The 19142-nt window shown below is 37.2% G+C and overlaps 1 protein-coding gene across 3 annotated transcripts in view; it reads right to left on the bottom strand.

The window, feature by feature from the left end:
- The window catches only part of STARD13 (StAR related lipid transfer domain containing 13), a 209622-nt gene that overhangs the window by 149680 nt on the left and 40800 nt on the right, over positions 1-19142 (bottom strand). For 2 of the 3 annotated variants that reach the window (XM_016199522.2, XM_016199525.2), the window contains exon 1: positions 11972-12268. The exons of the other annotated variant lie outside the window; for it this stretch is intronic. In XM_016199522.2, the coding sequence (XP_016055008.2) occupies positions 11972-12140 (169 nt within the window). In that variant the 5' untranslated portion in view covers positions 12141-12268. Of the gene's footprint in view, positions 1-11971; positions 12269-19142 lie in introns of those variants that run through there. 3 annotated transcript variants of the gene reach the window in all.

Consider the following 19142-nt stretch of genomic DNA (forward strand, 5'->3'; position numbering starts at 1 on the left):
TCCAGAATCACACAGCCTTGATTTAAAAAACCAGTCCTGCCTCCTACTTGCTGTGAGACTTTGAGAAAGTTATTAAACTGAAGTCTTTGATTACTCATCTGCAAAATGGACATCATTGGTGTCAGGCCTTCCTATGTTTATTTTCCAGATGAGTACACTTAACTCTCAGGACTCTGTGAAAGTTAAATAAAATAATAATATATATAGCTCTGAAAATAGTTCCTGATACACAATAGAAAGCCTTCAATAAATATAGCAGTAAGTATACTGTTACTATTTTTAAATTTTTTTAATGTTTCAAAACCTAAAATTTGTGGCACAAGTATTTTATCTAAATGCATATAAATGTTAATAAACTATGTTGACAACCTGCCTCTCCATGACAAATTCCAACTTTCACTTTTGTTTTCACTTGGGTGACCCAGTGGAAATGTTCTCCGAGCCCAGCAGGCATGCCTCACCTACACACAAACCTCTGGGCACAGCTGCACACTCAAGCAGCCAGAAGAAAGCATGACTGATGGTTAATGAGCTGAAGAACTTGTCTCAACTCCACATCATTCCTGCATTATGGAACAAAACAATAAACTTCATAGAATAGAATCTGTAGTGTCCAGGGCCAGTCCTGCTAGAGTAACCAAAGATGGGAGGAGACAAAAGTGACAGGAGAAACCTCAGGTGAAACAAAGAGAAATATAATGGTTTTGTCAGAACTCATGTTGGAAAACAAAGCAAGGAATTTTACTCTAAATGGAGAGGAGAAAGGAAAAAACTGGACTCTGAAACCATCTCTATTCTACTGATTAGTTAATGTTTTACAACTGCGTTGCTCACTGCTAAATTTCCTTATTCTATCAGGTGAGTCTCTACTTATCTACAGATCCCACTCAGGTAAGTGTACCTTTCCATATAACAAAACCAAGTGAAATTGTTTACAAAGGAATGACTCTAGAAAATGAGATAAGAAACATTTCACAGTAGGAAAATGTGCATATACATTTGTCAGGTCTCAGAAAGACAGATTTCAGGAGACAAAGCTTCCTAAGGTGGTGGTGACCTTACACATATATTCAAGACAGTACATGTGGAATTGCTCCACAAATTGTCATGCACTACTATACCAGTGGAGGAATTACTACTAAAATAGCTTTTCAGGGTCTCCAGGATGCCATATGCAGACATCAAATATTTCATCCTATAAAACAAGCCTTTTACAAAGTTCAAGATTCATATTTAAATTGATGTGTAAGGACTGTACTAACTGATGTTTCTATTCCTTGGGGGGGACATCCTAAATGAAGAGGGACCCAAGATTATGTATATTCCACAAATAACAAAGCAAAACAATCCATGTTTACTTAATCCATTCAAATCTAAGAACAAATTTCAATAAATGCTAATGATCATATTCATATGTATTCTTTCTTAGCTGAGGAACTTAATGATTTTAAATAATATTTCTCAATTAAAAGGAATAAAATCTTTAAAGGAAATAATTAGTTTGTGAAACAGAGTGCTTAGTTTTAAATTGCCAACTGAGCATTACAAAGTTTACATTTTATAGAATTTCTTTTGTATTACCTCCTCTACACAAAGACTACTATAATACTGGAAAGTTTCTACAAAATTAACACACACAAATTCCTCCCTGGCCTTTCACTGGGCCTAATGAGAGCACAGCTCCCTTTCCTCCAGCACTAGTGCCTTCCTTCAGCCTTAAAGTTCACCACTAAGTGATTCCAAGAGCTAGGGACACTTCCTGCCTCTTTTATTGCTGCAGGGTGGGGATCAACAGGCTTTCTGTTTATCTATGTGAGTTAAAACCTGGCCTAAACCCACCATTTCAGGTCAGTTTAGGGATGCTGAAAAGAGTAACAGCTGTACATAGAAAAATCACAATTGGGAACAACAATGGTTTTTATTACAGTTTAAGATTTAAAAAACAAACAAAAGAAAACAAAAAAGATAACCTCTTGCTTCAAATTTTATTTACTTTTTGAGGACCCCCTCAAAATGTGCCAGCATGTGTGCTGGTCTCAATAAACTTTGTATAGAGTACATAATTTATTCTTCATCTGATGATACAGTACAGTGGTCCCCCCTTGTATGTGGAGGATACCTTCCAAGACACCCAGTGAATTTCTGAAACTTGGTATAGTACCGAACCCTATGTGTACAATTGTCCCTTGGTATCTTCGGGGGATTGGTTCCAGGACACCAAGCAGGTACCAAAATCTGTGGATGCTCAAGTCCCTATATAAAATGGCGCAATATTTGCATATAACCAATACACATCCTTCAGTAAACTTTAAATCATCTCTAAATTACTTGTAATACCTAAAACAATACAATTGTTATGTAAATAGTTGTTATACTGTATTGTTTAGGGAATAATGACAAGAAAAAGGTGTGGCCTAACTACATAGTACATGTCAGCAACAAAGTAACGTTTTTTTTCTGAATATTTTTTATTTCATTTGGTTGAATCCATGGATATAGAACCTTCAGAGAGGGCCAACATTACTGTTTTTTCCTCTACATGCATACCTATGATAAAGTTTAATTTATAAATCAGGAACAGTAAGATGTTAACAATAACTAATAATAAAAATAGAACAATTATAATAATACACTGTAATAAAGTAATATGAATGTGGTCTTTATTTTTCAAAATATCTTATTGTGCTATACTTGCCTTTTCACTTAAATGAAGCACTTTGGCATATCCAAATTGTCAGCATCACTACTCTTAGACTTTGAGGCTATTATTAAGTAAAGTAAAGGTTACCTGAACACAAGCACTGTGATAATGTGACAGCAGATTCAATAACCTAGAAGGCTACTATCAGGCAGGGAGCATATAGCGTGGAAGTGTTGGATGATGGTAGGATTCACGTTCCTAGAGGGACTGAGTAGAATCGGGCAAGATTTCATCATTCTACTCAGAACAGCACGCAATTTAAAACTTATAATTTGTTTATTTCTGGAATTTTCCAGTTAATAACTTCAGACCATGGTTGATCGCAGTTAACTGAAACTACAGAAAGTAAAACCATGTATAAGGGGGACTACTGTACCTTGAAGGGCCATGTGTACATGGATGCTTGTTTAATATATATATATTTTTTTCTTATACTAAGCATATAGTATATGCAATGCACTGTGCTCTGTGTTTAATTATATTTTCTCATTTAGCCCTCTGCAATAACTTTGAGATAGTGGCTCCAATTTGCCTATGGGGGAACTGAAGCTAGGAAGTGTTAAGTAACTTGACCAAGGTCTCTCTTCTAGGAAGCTGTAGGGCTAGAGTTCAAATTCAAGCTGTTGGCTCCAAAGGCTTCCAATTTTCCAAATTGTAGGTGGAGAAAGTTTAGAGTTCGGGTTGAATGGACAGTGTTTCTGGGGCATTTTTGATCCCATGAGGCTATTTGTAAAAAAAGTATTTCTTGGAATTCAATCAACATGTTTTAGTTATCTACCCCTAAGAACATGGGTTTCAGCATCCTTTCAACAGAATAACTCTTGGAAGAATGTCATAGGAGGCAAGAAACAAATTCTCACTTATTTAGGCCTTTGCTACCATTTCATGAGCTGTTCCAAGCAATCTCAAAGGATTGGCCACCCTGGCCACTGATAACACATGAAAGTTCAAACATGGATTACATCACACTAGTGTTGGGACCAACAACAGATGATGAACTCAGCCACTGAAATTCTTTTAGTCTTCTTCAAGATATCCTGCAAGACTGATTTCCTTCTTTCTTGCCAAGTATTTCCTTCTCCTTCTTCTAGGAAGCCAGCAATAAAAACATCTAAACAGTTTTATCTGCCTTAGACCTTCCTCTTAAAAGAATAGCAAGTCACAGAATACCAGTGGTGAGGATGAAAATGCTCAGGTAAGGAGTGTTAGATGACCCCTCTATCCAAAGAGATCAATATAGAAGTGAAGGTGCTTTGATTACTAAAAACCTGTTATACATAACACATAGTTTTACATAGGTCCAAACTGTAAGAGCTTAAAGATGCATTTCATTCTCTATTCTGAGAAATGCATCTAGTGAGAAATGTCTTGTGTCCTTCAAAGCATCTGGAGAGATTTAAATGTCTTTATTAAGAACACTAGTCTTATTGGGGATGGGGGTAAGGGGGGATGGTTGGAATACCAGTATCATTGGAATTGTGAATCTTTCTTGTTTCTTATAGTAATTTTAAATATTGTAAATAATTTTGGGTTAGAAAACATTCAGAGGAAAATATGATTTTATGACTATCATACTCTTTTCCTACATGTCATTCAGTGACTATAAATGTATGTTCTTGTCATCCATATGTATCATTTTCAAAATCAACCAGGAAAAGGAGAGCTGAAATGCAGAGAGAGAATGCCTTCTTCAGCTCAAAATGCAAACAGGTAAATTACTTTGTGAATGCTGAGTTCCTTTACAATCACCACTCTCCTCTACACCATCTCACCCTTGTGTTTTAATGCAAATCATTGGTATTTTAGTCCAGTCGGCCTCTGTCATACCTTTCAAACTGTCAAGACTCATATGCCTTGTGAGAGAAATCATTTGACAGTCTAGCCAGACATTTTGGACTTATTTCTATCGATTTCCTTTTCCTAACAGCATTAATATGTTCTGTAATTTTAAGGTATTTTCTAACCACTCCATTTAAATTCCTTTAGATCCCAAGTTTCTTAAAAAAAAAAGAGAAGTCATGTCTTTTCAAACAATATAGTGTATAAATTTCCATGGTAATCTGTGTTCTGTCCTGCTCTGGACTGTACCATTCTATAGTGACTGCTAAGTCCTTTGTGACTTTACAACACGAGCATTTGTACTAGAAAGTGTGGCCAATTCTTCATGCATTCTATTACAGCTTTTTGATATTTTGTAGATTTCTCTCAGAAAGCAGCATCATAATCTAAATGTTAATGCATTCTCTTTGCCAGAAGGAGGGAAAATACCTTAACATTGTATTTGCAGTCTTCCTGGAAAACTGGATAAGTTGCTTATACGACTAAACAAAACAACAGATTTTACTAATTAAAATGACCATTATCTATCAGTTCACTTTAATCTGTCATACTGAGAGAAATTTTATGTACCAAGGATATGTTTGAACCATGAAGTCAGAAATTCACTCTGAGCCACCTATAGATGCCTGAGCTTCAGGGAGTACATATTCCACATCAACTAGAGCCAGTAGAAATTTGAGACACCTGAAGACTTTCTTGTTTCTTTCCTGTGGGGCAGTCACTCCACTTACTAGCAGTGCTGGACTATCCTGAATTAGCTGCTGTAATGTCAGACCCCTTCAGAACTCACCTAAGACTTCATAGGTTATACAGATCCAGAGCTAAAAAGCAATAATTTATTTCTTTTGGCCAGCAGTGCCTTGCTTGTAGAGTTATCTGAAGATGGGTTGTAGTCTTGTCATAATTATTAACTATGTCCATACACCTAATCCTTCAGTTTCTCTGCCTCAGCCACATAGTCAGGCTAGAATCTTACTTTGGTTGTTAATTTGCATAAAAAGGTGTCCATCCTGCCTTTACCAGTTGATTTTTAAAGTAAATGGTCCTGAAACCATAGAATAATTGCAATGTTACTCTCCAAAATACCTCAAACTACTTACTACCCAGTCCATGTGAGGAATACATGCAGAGTACCAGAATGATCCACAGGCTCTGCACTTTCTTAAATCAGCCTTTTCAAAATGTGTTCCTCAGGGAACACTGGTTTTATAAGATGTCATTTCTGCTATTCAGTGAAAAACGATTTCAAGGTGAAATATATTAGCTGAAACAAAGTTAAAATACTTTCTGCAGTGTTCCTCTGAGCCTTTCACTAGTGTGAGTTTCCAAGAAGCAGAAGAGGGTGCAGCATTTCCCAAAATTTCTTAACTGCAGAAATATTTTCCTCCTGGGTATCTAACAGGACTCATGTTCTGTGAAGGAAACCTAGGAAAATTGTCTCTAGATAGTCTCCATGGCTATTTCTTGATTCAGCCAGAGAAGGAGTGAATTGTATACTAAACCTTTTTGTGTTGATCCATCCACCCCTTCCCCAAATATTTTTACTGAGTTATAATCTGTTATTCTGCCTCCCCTTCGCTGCAGGATACTATAAAAGACTTGCTGTTGAATTCACCATAGGAATGTTTAAGAGCGCCATCCACTATGGGTAGTCCCTTTACAAGATTAACATTAGAAATTGTTCTCCTAGATCATGTTTTTGGGAGAAAATTTCCCAATTATCAAATCCCAGGAAAGGCTGTGTTGGTTATGTTTTGATCTTACGGCATGGCAACTCTTCCTCCGATCATGCTTTCCTCTTTGCTTAGGTTAGGGAAGCTCAAGCTAAATTTGCAACCCACTTTTATTAATTATTCAGGGCCTTGTTTTATATATTTACATCTCTTCCTAGTTTTATCTTATTAATTAACCTACATTTTTCTTTTCATCAGATTTACCTTTTTAACTGAATTGTATATATATTCTTCTATTAACTACCTAAAATCCTTTAGGTAATGAGGTAGAATGTAAATTAATATATGTCTTTACTCACAACAAAATCATATTCAGTTGCCCCTAAGGAGACAGAAAATGATTTTTTACATGATCTTTATTTCATTCAAGTATCTGGTATGCAATTCATGTTATGTTTTCCTATCTTCTTCTTGTACCTTCATCCCTAATCTTACACCGTGTTCTCATAGCTAATAAAATGTCGAGACAGGGAGCATCCCTATTAATGACCTATCTCTATTAAATCCCAACTATGTATTTCCTTTTATATAAGAGGTTTACCAAACCCCACTGTCATTTTCTCTCTTTCTAAATTTGTTTGGTTCATCAATTTTTATTGTTCAGACCACTTGTGATTTTTTTTTTTTTTTTTTACTAACTTGTGCTTTTAAATCTGCGCATAATTAAGTTGCTAAGGAAATGAGGAAACTTTCTTTATGAGAGCTTATCAGTGTTCACAATTTACTAAGGATTAAAGTTCTGACTATAAGGGGGAAAATAAGGTATGAGAAAAAAAATAAATCTCTATTCACTTAAACCAATGTTCCAAAATCCAAATCTGGCAACTGCCTGCATCTGGGATGTGTGTTTATAAAATCAGCTAATAAAAGCAGTGACATGCAGCTATGGAAGTCATAATTTGGTTAAAGTAAAACTCTCAAGTTTGTATGGGCATATTGTTTTTTGCTAATTCCTTTTTAGTACTTATTTCTTGACTCCTCACACTTTTACCATATGATAATTTTTTTTTTAAAAAAAAACCTTTATCCAAAGCTTTTAAACTTAGTTCACTTAATAGATTTTCCTGTAACTTTGGTTAAACAGTATCATTTATATACAGAACCTTCAGTTACCAGCTCTGAACAGAAAGAGGCTCTGATTCATGAAATGTGAATTTCTCACAGTTGCTGCTGCTTTTTCAAAAGAACTTGAGCAATACATGACAAATGCTTTCTCACCCTGTTTTCTGTGTTCCATCTGCCTTTCTGCCAGCATATTCACCCTCCATTTCTGAAAGTAGTGGGGTAAGAAAGTACTAAAGATAAAGATCAATTCCAAAAGAACAAATGATTGTTTAATTCAGCTGACACTACCCAGTTGGTGGCGATCTCATCCACCTGGGGTGAGCAATGCCACCACTTAGGTCGGGCAAATTCCCAAGATGCCATTTGACTTGATGGAGTAATGAAAGAGGGTGCATCACCAATACCCAGTTCCATTCCCTGGGAACATAAAAATTGCAGTTTATTCTACTCTAGTTAAATTCAACTCAGGGACTATCTCTAAAAATAGTCTCAGATAAAAAGTCCATGAAAATGCAAGTATAACTTTCACTAATTCTTTTAGTAGTGAAATTTTCTACATTCTGCATTTATATCAAGAAAAGAGGTCTTTTTGTGAGAATGAGGGTAAATATACATGGACATTCTCTGATTCCCAAAGTCCTCATGATAGGCCAGGCATCACAATAACTCCATTCTAGAGTCCTGGACTCCTGAGAAGCAAAGGTTTCTACAAGTTTCTTTATAATTATAGGATATACCAACGTTTAAGTAATCCACAAGACTGGACATCCTAACGTTCCTATTAAGTAGATAATGCGAGCATTAAACAGGTATCCAAGAATGTCCAGGTAGATGTTAAATGACATAATAAACAAAACATAGATAAGAATTATCTTTCTTTTAAAGTAATACCTGAATTTTAGGTATTAAAATTAGGTATTAGTGCACAGCTCTGTGAATATAGTAAAGACCACTGACATGGGTTAATTTTGTAGAATGTAAATTATATCTCATTTAAGTTATTTAAAACAAAAAAAAATTAGATATTAGGTATGACAGAATCCTAGAATTTTAGAGATGACTTCACACTTACTTAATCCAAACTTTCTATTTTATGGAAGAAGGAAAGAATGTCTAGAGAAGTTGTGACCTGCCCCAAATCACATAATTAATTAGCGGCACGGATGGAACTAAAATTTGATTTCTACTTTACTATTTCCTTGACAGGTTAGAAAAACTATAAACCGAAGATTTATCCCACATTAGAAAGCTGCTCTTATTTCCTTTATTACTTTAGGTTGAAGTTTCCCTGCTCTACGCACACTTGTCCAACTACAGTGGACTTGAGAAACAAAATAAACCTGAATAATCATAATCCAACCATTTCATATTCTTATCAAGAAACAAAGGCCCAGTGAAGTTCTGAAACTGGCCACAGTAAAAGAATGAGGGAGTGTCTAAATAGAGTCTGCATCCCTATCTCCTTTCTTTCTGCTTCAGTAGTGGACTTGACTGCAATATGGTCCATATCAGGCAGTTTTATGCATTTAAATTATCTCAAAAGTTTAATAGCATGATGAATTCTTTCACAAAGCAAATAATCATATTTAAAGATCTGATTATATCTAGATTTATCAAATAGCATGTGGATGTCTCTAGCCAATAAATCATAACCATCAATGACATAGATCCCTATTCTCCCTTCCTATGGCTTAACATGCTCACCCTCCACCTCCTTAGTGTCTTTCCTCTAGTTCATTCCCAAGTGCCCGCCAGTGAGGGAAATAAGAACCATTATTATTTCCATTTTCTCTTCCTACAACAATTTCCCCATTGATTCAACAAGATTGTGGGGTAGGGATAACTGGCAGTATGACTTATGATAAACTTTTACTCTGCAAACAACACTCTATTTTAAACATCTCTACTTTTAACTGGGGGTAAAACTCCAGAACTAAAAAGAAGGCTAGAGAAATGGTGCCTGTAGATTTTGGAGCATGCCCTAAAGTGAGCAAGTTTAGATTCATCCTGGGTTTAGGCAATGAATTCTGATCCTATGCATCATCAAAGATTCCTTTATTTCTCTTCCTTGTTTTTCCTTCCTATGAGTGTATCTGTTGTTGAATCATGTCCATGCCATTCAATGATTATCTCACTGTAATGAGGTCAGTGGGGAGCAATTTACTCGTTTGCATTGTTCCCAACAGCCATGAAAGATTATAAGTAACAATGCCCCAAATTATATTAATATAATGCTAAATCTTCCTTGAAAGATCTATAACAGAGTAAAGCAAACAATTTTACTGATGTGGCTGTCATTTCAAGATAACAATATGTGAAATACACCAAAAAAACAACAACCAACACACAATGTTATTAATTTAACATGCACTCAATAAGTTTTAATTTGATGATTATAAGTCATTAGTAAAATAACTTGACATCATGCCCTACTGGGTACTAACAGTTCAAGGAAGGTCAAACACTAGAGAAATGAAACCTGAATGGAAATTTCACAGTGAGTGACCAATTCTGATTCTGTAATATAGCTCATTGCTGTATCTTGAGTACAAAAAATTGAAAAGTCTTTGGGATATTATATAATCCAAAAAAACCAACCATAAGTTCAATAATTTAACACTCATCATAAAAGCTAACAAACAGTATAGTGTATTATAGAGCATAGGCTCTAGAGGTATAGTCAAATACCAGCTCTTACTATGTAAACTCAAAATAATTACTTGAATTCTACATGCCTGTTTTCTCATCTTTAAAATGGGAATAATAATAGTACCTACCTACAAGGATTTTTTGAGGATAAAATAAATTGAAATATATGTAAAGCTTCCAGAGCAGTGCTCGATATATTATAAATAATCAACATTCTCTATTATTACAGTAAACCAGTCTACAAATGCAACAAACCCAGTAAAATTGTTTTGCGTCTGCTTTCTCAATGTCTTACTATACAACTGTAAGATATTAACAAATAATCAGATCCCAGTCATTGCACTATTAGAATTCTTTCATGTTTTCCTATGAACTCAGTTCTCATTTTGAATTTTTAGGCATTCATTGGCTTCAAACATTCCATTGTCCAATGTAAATAGGAGAGAAAGCTCACGTTTCTAATTTGGAAAAAAGGAAACATAGACTCAGAGTACACTTTCAGTAATCATGTATATGTTAATAACTTTAAGCCCTCAATGAAAAAATAACCTTTATTCCAAAAAGAACATAAATAATTGTTAGTGAAATTAATTATTGTAAATACATTTAAAGAGATTTGCAAGGCACTTTGTTATATATATGCTGAGAAATATTTACAAAACATAGATTATAAATCATTATCAAACATTTATCAAGCCCCTATGTCAGTAATCATGATGGCATCTGGTAAAACACCATTGTCAGAAATCTCGAAAACAAAAATGGGGCTGGTTTTTATTCTGAGTCTAATGTATTTTTAAATCAAGCCACAGGGAAATAATTACTTTTGTTTCTATTCAATCAAGACCTGCACACAGAGTTTATGGAATGACATAATATCCTTCCTGAAATCAGACCGGTATGTAAGACCAGTATCCTTCACACATAACCAGTTCCTGAGCCTTTACAAACAAATCCTAATTTCCAAGGAAACAATCTCATCAAATGCTGCTCACTATAATTCATATTGTTCTTTTTGGAAACATTACAATAAGATTTTCACGATTACAAACCCCAACTTCCCCTTTAAAACTTAATATACTCTTAAACTCATTTATTTAAATGGAATTTGTTTGTATAATGACTCTAGAAATAACTTTTTTCTTTCTTTTATTTTAGGCTGGAGTGGGGTGGACATAAACTTCACAAACTTACTGGGTACATGGGCACCAGTTAGGACTTCCTAGGAATGTTCATCTGTCTTGTTTCTACAGACCTAGCCTAAGATTAGGAGAATGTTTTAAACTATTTTGGGAGAATGTAATATCCAGGCTGTTGATTTTTTTCCCCCTGAAAAGAAAAGGAACATCCAGCAGCTTGTAATCAATATCTTTCCCACAGGAAGCTGGTGCGTCTGTGCACAGGTCACAAGACCTGTTTTGAAGTTAGAGGACACATTTATCCTTTACCAGCAAAAAAACAGTATCAACAAATCAGTGGCAACTACTGACACAAACATACAAAGGAGCAGAGAGTGTGAACCTGGTTGTCAGTTTCATGCCCTTAAGGCTGGAATTCCAACTTTCGCTGTCACTAAGAGTGTTCTTAAGAACCTGTGCAGGGTGGAAATGAGTTTCCCCCTCCCCTACTGATTAAATAAACAAGTATCCGAGTTTCAAATGTGAGAGTGTGAGGAATCTGCAGAAAAGCTCCTAAAATACACACTGAGTAAGCTTGTCTCATTTATTCTGTAGACACACGTAAGTTTTGGAAATTTATGATTCCTACGATGAAGTTTTTTGTGCACCTATGTTAGGTGGCAGCTAAGTGCTGTCACTGTTTGCTTAAAACTGCAGCCTAAAGTTATCTATAAAAGTTCCGTGCAACGTGGCATAGAAATCCACATATTGTAAAGTGAAAACAATAATTTACAAAACTGGGTTAGCATGAAATAGAGCCAACAGAAATCAGAATTAGCAACAGACTTCCACTACCGGCAACTCACCTTGTTGAATTTTAGTCACTAGCTGCTGGCGCGCTAGAATCCGGCTCATCCTGTAAGGAGAGCGTCTCGTAGTCTGATCAAATCGCAAGTACACCTCCTGGCCCTCAGGTGTCAAGGGATTTACACAGTAGCAGCTTGAAGCTGGGGTCCTGGGTCCCTGACCGAACATCTCGGCAGATTTTCTTTTACCACCTCAGTCTACCTTGTGGCTGTATCCGTCTGTGTCCAGTCTCAGTCAAAGAGCAGGCACCAAGCCCAGCAGAGCGCCACAGACCAAGCGATATTTAGAAAGAAAAAGGAGTGCCAGGAGCCACAACTCAGGATTCCACCCCTGGCCCTCACGTGACCGCGGGGAGCCAATCAGAGGAAGCAAGGAGAAGGGGACCTTCCAGTCCGCCCCTAGCCGGAGGAGAGCCCGCGCCCGCAGCTTCTATCCCGCCCCTCGCCCCCCCGCAGGCTGAAAGCAACTGCAAGTATTTGCCATGCCTCAGAGCTGACGAAGCACCGAGAAGCTGCACTCGCTAAAAGGGTTAAAAGAGAAAGAGAAACGGCAGCGAAATGGCGGTAGGAGAAAAAGTAATCCCTAGGCATAGGAAATCTTTTAGGCTGTTCAAGTTCGAGAAAGCACATTCTTTTCTCCCAGGCAGCTGCAGCTAGGTAAAGACGGATGTAATGAACGTCCGAAGTGAAAAACTACTTCAAATAAGCATAAGCTGTTGAGTATAAATTACCACCGTTGAAGCAAATAAAGCTTTTCCAGTGAAATTAAACTTCAAATGCTTGAACACCCGAGTAAATACACCATAGACTTCTGACCCCCTGCAATGGGAAGCTGAGAGCTCTTACAGATAAGACTGGGATAGGCAGAGGGCACAAGCCTATCTGTTAAATATCTATTCTTTAATTTTTCTACTTCCCTAATTTCTAACCACCAAAAAGAAAAATTCTTATGAAGTACTTATTACATTTAGGACACTGCCAAGAATCATTGTAAAGATGCAGATTCGTGCAAAGGTGCTGTCTGTGGCCAAGCTGCTCAGGTACAATAGAAAAGTTATGCAAAAGTTTACAACATAAACTTTATGTGAAAGGATGCTTCGAAAAAGACACAAAGGCAGTGTCAGGGGAGCAATATTATTTTTGACTAGGGTGATGATAGCAGACCACACAGAGGAGGAGACATTTGGGTGGGCTTTAAAAAATGGTGGGATTCTGACAGGCAGAGGCTGGGGACGGCTTTGCAGGAGGGTCTATGCCCACTTGTGGGAGATCAGGAATCAGAGTTTGTGTTTAAGGAATGTGCAAGCCATTTAATTTGCCCATAAGTGAGAATATATATGGGAGTAGTTAGAATCCTCCTCCCCCCCCAATTTTTCCTCTTTAATATTGCTTCATATGAAGAGAAAAAAGTTCATAGAAAACATGTTATCGAACTCTGAGCCTGAGGCTGAATGAATAAAGTTCTTTGAAAAAGACGCATATGGCCAAGTTGTTCTTATATTTGACTGACTCAAACTGAAACATAACCTGGCCTGGGATTTATAGTCCTAATAATGAAAAACTCTCAATAAACAGTTTAACACGATTTAAATTAGGACCTCAATTCTTATTACTATGGTTTTGTTAAGATTGTCGGCCCTGACACCTTTCCCTGACGGAATTTTTGCTGGCCTGATTCTGGGAAGCAGTTTGTCTCTGGTAATTGTCCCATTAGGTAAATGGACAGATTAACAAAGGTCTCTAAGGCCTACAGTAGAACATACTCTCTCTTACGGCAATTGTGAGCCTCTTTCAGTAACTATGCAAGAGTAGGCAAGTTTAGGTCTTCGAGTTAGCATCATTGTAGAAAAAGAAAACATCTCACAGGATCCTGTTGTTCCTTTTCCATTCTTATTTAGGATTTGATCAGAATTTTTCTGTTCCAGGACATCCTCTATGGAAGCTGAAAGGGACCTAAGATCTAGCCACTCTGGTATGCCAGAAATATGGCATTAATGGTAGACAGGTTTAGCACTACACTGGAATATTACAGATGCCTGTAAGTCCATTTGTCAAGCTCAGATGCAACACTGCTTGCCATCTGATAGAGATGCTGTCAGCCACTTTGTGTACATGCTTTTGGTTTGATAGCCCGACAGTGCCATAAACCATGTGTTCAAGCCAGACACCTGGCAGTAATTATGTTCTCATTCTGAGACAATAGAAGAAAAGTGGAGAAAGAAAGAAAAGCAGAGCGTGGAACTTGGGAACTTTGGCTATGTTCTGAGAGTGACATGTAGTTGTTTCATAGCTGTGAATTACACAAAGAAAAACTGGCTATTCCCAATGCTACCCTTGTAGTTCATTATTGACTTGGTTGCATTTTAAAAATACATGAAATTGCCCTAGCCAGTTTTGCTCAGTGGTTAGAGCATCAGCCCACCAACCAAAAGGTCTCAGGTTTGATTCTGGCCAAGGACACGTACCTTGGTTGCAGGCTCGGCCCTGGTCGGGATGCGAGAGGGAGGCAACCGTTCAATGTGTCTCTCTCACATTGATGCTTCTCTCTCTCCCTTCTACTCTCTCTGAAAAGGCAATGGAAAAAATGTCCTTGGGTGAGGATTAAAAAAATAATAATAAATAAATAAAAATACATGAAATTGCCCACCCAGCATGGCTCAGTGGTTGAGCATTGACCTATGATTCAGGAGATCATGGTTGGGTTCCTGTCAGGGCACACGCCCGGGTTTCGGGCTCAATCCGCAGTAGGGGGGGTGCAGGAGGTAGCCAATCAATGATTCTCTCTCATCATAAATCTTTCTATCTCTCTCTCCCTCTCCCTTCCTCTCTCTGAAATCAATAAAAACATATTTTTTAAAAAAATACATGAAATTATTCTTCCTAAGGAGCACTGCAGTGCACAATAAAAATAAAAATCCCAATGGTTAATTTTTGCATAATAATGAATAAAGGAACACAATCAAAGTCCCGAGGTGTTTTTGTTCTGAAAAACTTAAAGATCATAAATGTGTATTTTTCAATATATGTAAACACATGTAACAATATGAAACATAGTACTTCCTAGACTGGCAATGAAGAATGAACATTGAACATAAATTTTTAAAAAGGAATTTTACTCACTGATTAAAAGACAACTTAGAATAAAGTCTAGTTTTCCTAAAAGTCTCGGTTTAAACAGGAGGATCCATGCAGGATTATGTATCAACATCTCTGTCTTCCCTATAACATATACAATTTTAGTTTTATGGTTCAAGTAGTATCTATAAATCTATGCAACTGCTCACCATGCTTTTGTCATTTTACATGACCAAAATACCATATTTAAAGCAGATGAATAACATTATTTTCTTATTAGCATTACATTTTTATGGAACCTGAACCCTCTTAATGACTTTTTTTTTTCATTATTTGGTCCCAGTAATAGAATTACCACTGGATAGACAGTTCTGTTCTGTTTGCTATAAATGTAAACAAACTGCTGATAAGCTACCCTGGGCTGATAATGTCCTCCATGCATCTCATTGAGAGAACTCTTCCTCTTCCCTGGTGAGGGAGTGAGGTCTAGAGAAATTAGAGAGAGGGAGAGAATGCTGAAGTCCCAAGTGTACCTTCCAAGACTGAAGCTGGAGTTCTTCCTTTACAGTTCCTTCAAACAAAAGGAACATGGATGGCACTAGTGGTTAGTTTTCACCTACTTTTACTTTTTCCTAATTTTTTCAAGGGCAAACTTCACTAGGACAATTTCAGGGAGGGGATGAACAAATGAATACTGGGAACCAAAAACAGCAATAAAGAACAGAAAGAGAAGGGAGGAGGCTAACAATGTATATACCTACTATGTGCAAGGCCTTATGCTATTTATATTTCATGTATTTAATTTAATTAATGTCCACAGCCACCTTCTGTAGTGTCCTATTTTATGGAAAAGGAAACTAAGTCTCCCAGAGGTGACCCAGTGCTCTGGTGAAGACACTGTTTACCTCCAAGCCGATGACATGTTAACTTTCCACTACCACACTTGAGGGACAGGAAAGAGAAAACTGTGGCACAGAAAGGGTGCTGGGGAAATTGGGAGAAAACTGTAAGAATGTACTGAAAATCATTTTAATTTTATCTAATTGTATGTGCTACTGGAATGTCTAAATAGAAATATAGGTATGAGACAGCTAAAATCCTGTGGTGGTTGAGACCTGGGTGTCTATACAGCAAGAGACAAAAAGCCAAGAGCCTTTAATTAACCAGGGAGAACCACGGGCATCCTTAGGAATAAGTTATGGCTGAGTACTGAAGACCACCCACCCTCACCCCCAATCCTACAGTGAGGAAGCAGCTTGACTGCCTCTTAATTTAATGACTTCTCTTTTGCAGGGTAGGCTGTGTGTCTTCTGCTTTCTGCTCATCCTCAAGGCTAACTCTGCATATTGTCTGGCCTTTTCCATGGCATTTCTTCTCCATGCAAACACTCCAAATACAGTAAAAACTCTGAAATTTGACCTCTAAGCAAATCTTTTGGTATTTAAAATTTTCAAATCTTTTGATAGATGATCCCAGATTAGTACTCAATGGAATTTTGTGTACACATGGCAGAGTGCTTAGGAGCGCTTTTACAGAAGCCAGGAATGGCTCACTGTGCATTCATCTGTTGGCTTCTCCTTCTACTCCTTCACACACATTCCAGCCTCCTCACCAGCTTGTTCAAAGGGAGCCAAGGTAGCTCTGCCAACTAGGAAAATGTTTGAGATACAAGTGGTAAGCAGAACAAGGCAGAAATGATCCGGAGGGCTGCTTTTGAAATTACTTGAATGCAAAGGTTGTGGGCTAATATCATAACCTTCCTGTGAGCTCTGAAGCTCATTCTGAGCATTTCCACCAATTGATTTGTGATGTATGTGCCCACCTCTGTGCCAATAAGCTTTTCCAATATGCCTGTACCACGTGCCCAATGACGAATACAGGCAAGTCAGTGATACTAACATTGTAGCCATGACCAAGATCCTATGTGAAAGGTTTCAGACTGGATTCTCTTCTGATTTAGCTTCCCCAGCCATAGACCATGTCTCCTGTTTGGAGTCCAGTCCTGCTGCAAAGACTTCTGAATGGTAATATGTTTTCTTTATTTTGTCTTTCAGTCCTCACTACTGTCTTTGGTTAATTTCACCTTTATAGGCCACAAGAGCGCGGCAGTGCCATCCCCTGTGGACCCAATCATCGGTTCCAGTTCTCATGGTGAGCAATCTGGTCTGACTTGTCCTGGGGTCATTGCTTATACACACTCATTCCAGTCAACCAAAGTTCTTTCACTTTTCTAAGTTGTTTCAAAGATCTAGAACTGTATGATTTCCTAATCTTCCACCCTGTCAAAACCTATTGCCTTCAGAAATATGTTAATGACTAATGCAAAAGCCTTTAGTATTAATAGTCATATCAATACCTGTAAATAGTCATTATATGGCAAACTCATCAGATTAGTTTGTTACACGCTAATATGGAATCCATTGTTTTTTGCAACTATAATGGGCACAAAGTTTTTACATCTTGGATTTGGAAAAGACATTGAACATCATCTAATCCAGATATCATCTAATATACAAGTTGCTGTCAGATCAGTTAATTAATGCTCTACCCACATATGTGAAGTGTATTATTTTCCTGAACACCAAAAGTAGTGTAAGAAAGTTTTTCCTTATAATTTCCATTCACTGGCTCTAATTCTGCCAGCTGAAGTTAGGACAAATCTATTTCTTCTTCCATATTCTTGTCCTTCAGATGTTTGTAGAAACCCAACATGTCCCTTATGAGAATTTTTGTAGGCTAAACATTCCTTTTCATCAAACCATACAACTAACTATTCAGCAAGCTAGCTGCTCTCTCTTGGATATGCTCCAATGTGTCAGTATCTCTTTCAAATATGGTTCCTACCCTAAATTTAGAGCTATAGATGTGGCCAAGCACATTAGTGTATGGTACAATGTGTGCATACCGCCTGCATCCAGGGCACTGCACTTTTGTTGATCCAGTTTGAAATTATGAGATGTTTCATTTTTAAATCTATATTTACTCAATCATTAATTCAACATTGACTGAATGCCTACACAGGATTGCAGTAAGTATGAAAGATACAAAGGAGCTGATGTGCCTACCCTCAAGGGCAAGGAAGAGAGAAAAGGAACTCACCATTACACCAATGTTAAGTGTTATGAGGGAGGCTATCTCTACTGTCTCATACTGTTTTATAATCAATGCAGAGCTTAAGCCATGTGGTGGTTATGTATCTTCATATAGTCTACTGTTAAATGACTGTTCTCCATCCTGTACTTAACAAATGACCTTACAAACTTAAAAACAGGTCTTTCAACTTATTGGAATTATTGATATTTTAAATTCCTGATTTTCTCCTCCAACTATTTAATTCTGCTTTGATCTATGATGTAGCTGACAAAAATAACTATATTATAAGTGTATAAAACAAATATTTAAGTGAGTTTGGAAGAAGGTAAAGTAGGGTAGGAAAATAATACCCCTCTGAAATCAGTTCACATAAATACAAGCCACACAAACAACCCTCTACACCTGTGGGAGGTGGCTTAAAATGTGGCTTCAGATTCCTATGTGACAAAGCAAAAGGGAAATAAGATCAGTCACACAATTCAACATCTCCGTAAGATAAAAACAAAATGGTGATTCAAGATAAACACAGGTATTGAGTGAGATGCCCAGGGAAAATTTTCCTGGATCCTTACAAAGAATCAGCATCCTCAGTGATATTGGATATGGTAACAAACCTTAGTTAATGTTTTTTTAACTGTACCCTTCAATGACAATAATAGTATGATAATAAAACACTGTCTAGGAAAAGTAATTTCTGTGAGGGCCCCCAAAACACATGGTAGAGTATGCTATTCCTAGTGATCCTTTATGTATTGAACCATATCACTTCCCTGCTTAAGATATTTCAAAAGTTTTCTATGGCACCTAGAACAAAATCCAAACTCCTTACTTGGCGCATGAGGCCCTGCATGATCTATTCCTGCTTATTATTCCTATGTCATCAGCCTCGTCCACTTGGCTACATCAGATCTTCTTTCTACACATGCTGCTCTTTAGCCTGGATGCTCTCTGTGGAGTTCTTCCCATCACAGGCTCCTTCTCAGCTTTCTACTGTCAGCTAGAC

This window comes from Miniopterus natalensis, chromosome 2 (genome assembly GCF_054644295.1).
Source record: "Miniopterus natalensis isolate mMinNat1 chromosome 2, mMinNat1.hap1, whole genome shotgun sequence".
Lineage (NCBI taxonomy): Eukaryota > Metazoa > Chordata > Mammalia > Chiroptera > Miniopteridae > Miniopterus > Miniopterus natalensis.